Here is a 5,082-nt window from a genome sequence, read left to right as displayed (position 1 = left end):
CCTGAGCAGGTAACATCCTTCCTAAGGTTGCTCATTGGTAAAATTAGGGTGATGATAGGCCCCATCTTCAGAAGTTATAAGGATCTAATGTGATAATGCCTACAAAGCTTGACATAGGAGAAGCATCTGATAGATTCTAGTTGTTACTCTTATTAGCTATCATTTATGTAAAGCACCTAGCTAAAAGCCTGGCACATACTAGGCATTCCATAAATGGTAGTTTTTGTTATTGGTATAAGCACTTATTGGTATTAGGTAATTTATTACACAGTGCTGTTTTTCTTGGCACACTGCTAAGTATGGTAGACAAGATGGTCGAGCTCTCTGATTCTGACAGCAATGTCACTCCCCACATACCTTCATGGCATAATTCATGACCTTGATTCATGGTGTCATTTCCTGGCTCAGTCTATTAAAATTACAGAAATGGCTCAAAACATTTGACACATATTATTAGGAAGAACCCAGCTATGTCTCCTGAGGTGTGGGGGGAAGGAATGGCCTTCAACTCTCTCCCCGACGTCTCCCTTCTGTCTCTCTTTTCCCATACCAATGAATCAGATACTCATTTTGCGCATACTACTGAGCTGATAGGGAAGAAATTTCAGAAGTATGTGATGCCATCTCCATGCTAGGTCAAGACTTCTAAGCATGAAAAGAGAGTGGACCGAGACCAGACTAGGGTTCAGAAGCCTGGTTGAGAACCAGCTCGGCCATGTACAGGCTGGAAGACCCTTGGCAAGCCACTTCTCTCAGAGCCTCCGTCTTTTCTACAGTGGGGAGGGTGAAGACACTAACTGCCAACCCTGCCTGACACAGTGTCACCAGGCTTAACTGTCACATTGTAAAAGGGATTCTAAAACTAGCAATGGTTGTACAAATGCTAGCTGTTATTAAAGCAAGTACAATTATCCTATATAATAAAAGCCTAATATGCTAAGTGCCCAGTTGTCCAGGGACCAGTCGACTGTTCAACCAATCAAAGTGTAATATACTAATGATATGCTAAGGCCGCTCAACTGCTTGCTATGATGTGCACTGAACACCAGGGGGCAGATACTCCAACCGGTAGGTTAGCTTGCTGCTGGGGTCCAGCCAATGGGGACTGGGCGAGATGGGGGCCAACACACCCTGGATCCCTCTTGCCGTCCCTCCCTGCCCCGATCATGCACCAATAGGGTCCCTTGGCCTGGCCTGGGCTCTCTTGTAATCCAGGACCCCTCAGGAGATGTCAGAGAGCCTGTTTCAGCCCAATCCTGCAGGCTACTCCCCTCGGGAGAGCGCCAGACACAGGGCTCACGACTGGTGAGCGCTGTCGCTGCTGCTCCTGCTGCTGCGGTGTGAGCCTCCCCTGATCAGGACTGATTGGGTGTGAGCCCTTGGCAGACACAGTGGGGCAGGCATGAGCGGGAGCTGCAGGTAGGAGCTGCAGGCAGCGTTGGACTGCAGGTTTCGGCCCGATCCCTGCAGGCCGCCCTGAGGGATCCCACCTGTGCATGAATTCGTGCACTGGGCCTCTAGTAATTATATAATAATTATATATATTATAATTTTGGATCTACTGTGTCAGAAAAGTGGTAGTAGCGGAGGGCTTTAAGAAGTCAGAGGGAAGAAACATTTCCATGGAGGGAGCTTCCCTCTCCTGCCTCACCTTGAAATGCCAGGAGGGATGAAGAATAACAAAGGATTCCTAGAATATGTTTTATTTATTTTCATCATGGAATGAAATTAGACAGCAGTGCCTAATACTGTGTTAAGTGCTCAGCAAATGTTTAAATGGATGAAAATTAAACTGGAATGAACTCCCATTTGCTTAATACCCGTTCCCAATCTGTATCACCCCCCACAACACTCCTGAGAATAGGAATTATTGTATTAAAGCCACAAGATTTTGACCATAGACTATAACTTGATCACTTTACCCAAATTCCTAATCCCCAGCCTTTTCTGCTTTGCCAAGTCAGGCACCCTTGGAGGTGAATGGTTCCCGGTGATAGACTGCTGTCCCCACTAGATGGCAGAGGAGAGCTGTTTAGCACCCAGGACCACTGCCCTGAGTAGAACTGCAAAGCTTCTCTGTTCCCACATTTCCCTCCCCTGAGGTTATTCACAGGCCTTGTGATTCTGACCACTCTGACCAGGGCACCCCTGACACTGCAGAATGTCAGGGCTGAAGGAACTCAGAAACAGATTTCTCTCAGTGGTGGGGAAGTAGATCCAGGGCCCCCCAACTAGAAAGCAAGCTAGAACTGAGACCTAGAAAGCTCCTCCTTACCTCCCTGCTACTTTGCCAGGCATTCCAGGTTTCCCTTTGTGTTGCTTTAAGGAAGCCCAGACCTCAAAGATGGCTTATAAGACCTCCAGTGAGGAATACACGTGCTCTTAGCTCTCCATCCCTTTGCTCATGTGATAACTGCCTTACCCTTTCAAGGAATTCCTCTCCAGGAATACCCATTTGCCAGGGTATGCTTTACTTAATCCTGCCTCCTGCTATTGCCCGTGCTCAGGCAGTGAATCTGTGTTCTCCAAGGCATCTAGTTCATGCTTGTATAGCTCTTAGCTCAGGGAGATTTATTGATCTATTTAATCTGCCTGCCTCCCCTTTTAGAATATGAACCCCTGAATTGGGGAGGGGGACAGGAGCCAAATTATATTCACTTCTTGGTCCCCAACCCAACAGGATGCTTGGCCCTGTGAGCGGAAAAGATGACATTACAGCCCTAACCGGTTTGGTTCAGTGGATAGAGCGTCGGCCTGCGGACTCAAAGGTCCCAGGTTCCATTCCGGTCAAGGGCATGTACCTTGGTTGCGGGCACATCCCCAGTAGGAAGTGTGCAGGAGGCAGCTGATCGATGTTTCTCTCTCATCGATGTTTCTGGCTCTCTATCCCTCTCCCTTCCTCTCTGTAAATAACCAATAAAATATATATTTTTAAAAAGATGACATTACATTGTGGTCATCTGTGGGCAGCCAGAGGCTGGGTGATTTGCTCATTTCCACAAGTCTTTTTAAGATGGAGGATGTCATACAGCTAAGTAGAGGCTACAAGTAGCCAGGGTTATTGTTCTGCATTCATATTCTAAGGCATCCTGGACCTGCTGCCTCTTCTAGGTGTGTGTCAGCCCATTTCAAATGGGACAATGTAAAGAAGCACAGCTGAGTACAAATGTTGACAGCAAAGCCACATGAAGATCAGCCTGATATGGTGGGTTATGCTCCTCTAAACCCCTTGCAGAATCTGAAAGCAACTAAAGAGGCTTAGTTAACATCAGTCTGCATGAAGATGGATGCCTGGAAACTTCCCATGGGTTAAAGTCTCTGGCTTTACTGTGAGTCCAAGGCAAGAGCTACACGTTTAGGATTTACGCAAGAGTTTGCCTTCCAGGGACTTGGAGTGATTCATTCCCTACCTCCCCCTTCCTTCTAGAAATCATCTTTATTCCTTCTCAAATTTCTCTTCCTTTTCTTCCTTCATGATGGTACTGTAGGCTCTGGGTGCCCTGTGTTTATGCACTGTTGGTAAGCATAGCTGTCTCCTGTTTTCTGTCCAAGTCACCAAGATGTACGTGCAGTCTCTCCTGAGTCAGTACGTCTTTCCCACTCCCACGCAGATGCCACTGCCTCAGAGTGTCAGACTGGCTTGTTCTTCCATTTTGCATAGAGGTTCCTCTAAGCAGGCACCATCTCAGACTGCAGTATTATAGTTCTGTTTCACCTAATCCCAAAGTGATTGATTCAACCAGGGCTTCTTTGTATGGACTAATCCCAGGGATAAAGCTGAGCCTCAGTGGGTGGTAGAACCCTCCTGAACACACAGTGATTAATCAATGCTTGCTTCTTTTCCCTCCTAACTGGCTCACTTTCTAAAGCTTGACTTCCCACCCCCAGCCAATCACCCACTTTTGAAGCCCAGAAGGCAGCTGATTTTATTATTTTATTTCTTCCTCTGTAGGCCTTCATCAGAGTACGAGACCTCCGATATTTAGAGCTCATCAACAGCATTGAGGTAAAGATGAAGTGTTCTTTATTCTCAAGAAAGCACAGACTCGCTGTCAGTGGTTTACAAGCAGCTTCTTCAAGAAGGAAAGAGCCTTGAGGACATGTGAACAGAGCCTACTGGTGTCTGAGTATTAGGGCCACAGCCTTGCCTTTGGGGTACAGAATGCCATGTGGTGAGAGGAGACAGCACATGGGGGCAAGGAGTGCAGTCTGTTACTTGGAAGGTAGGGGAGGTAGATGGATTCCTGATCTCTCTGAGCTTTGCTTTCTTTCTGTAAAATGGGATGAGACCTACCTTGCAGGGTTGCTGGGAGGATTAAATAGATTTTCAGTAGCTATTTTTCATCCTTGCAGTGGTTGTTAGCTGGTTACCATCCTCTAGGGCAGGGGTGGGGAACATCCAGCCATATAAGGCCTGCGAAATCATTTGGTCTGTCCCTGCCAAGGCATTAGGGGTGAGTTAATTAAATGTTTGACCAAATATAACAGGCTAATTTTTAAGCTGATAATTTTGTATGGCCTGAGAATGATGTTATAAATATCCAAATGGCCCTTGGCAGAAAAAAGGTTCCCCACCCCTGCTCTAGGGCTTCAATAACATGCCAGTGTAGGAGGCGTTTCCCAAATGCATATGATCTACATCCCATTCATAGCAATGGGTCCTGGAAGGGAGGTCTGAACGGGGCACCCACAGGCTCTGGAGCCCTCCCTCCAGCTCACCATTCCTAGCTGAGAAAACCAGCCTCACCAACCAAGCCCAGAGAGGGCTATGGTAGACTGAAGAGGCTGGTGCTACGAGCACCATTTGCTGGGTGTCTGTGAAAAGGCATACATATTTTTTCTCTGAACAGATTTATTGTGAGGCTATGGGAATGTGAGATAAATTTGAATTTCCATATGGAAGCAGTGAGGAAACCAGCAAATGTCTTGTCCCTTTGATTCAGTTTCGCATAATAAACACCTGTTGTGGGCCAAGCCTGTGCTGAGCCCGGTGGGCAGAGCTGAGTGGAAGAGACCTGCTAACCCTGACAATTGTTGCATTTGCTGATTGCCTGCTCTGCCCCCGCATGATCATGATTGATG

At 47.0% G+C, this 5,082-nt stretch overlaps 1 protein-coding gene across 3 annotated transcripts in view; it reads left to right on the top strand.

The window, feature by feature from the left end:
* The window catches only part of IFT122 (intraflagellar transport 122), a 55,763-nt gene that overhangs the window by 25,743 nt on the left and 24,938 nt on the right, over positions 1–5,082 (top strand). For all 3 annotated transcript variants that reach the window (XM_023749633.1, XM_023749635.1, XM_023749634.1), the window contains one exon: positions 3,953–4,006. In XM_023749633.1, the coding sequence (XP_023605401.1) occupies positions 3,953–4,006 (54 nt within the window). The remainder of the gene's footprint in view (positions 1–3,952; positions 4,007–5,082) is intronic.

The sequence above is a fragment of the Myotis lucifugus genome, unplaced genomic scaffold, assembly GCF_000147115.1.
Source record: "Myotis lucifugus unplaced genomic scaffold, Myoluc2.0 scaffold_8, whole genome shotgun sequence".
NCBI classification, from domain to species: Eukaryota; Metazoa; Chordata; class Mammalia; order Chiroptera; family Vespertilionidae; genus Myotis; species Myotis lucifugus.
The sequence above is the reverse complement of the archived record's forward strand: the minus strand, read 5'-3'. Positions and strand labels throughout refer to the sequence as shown.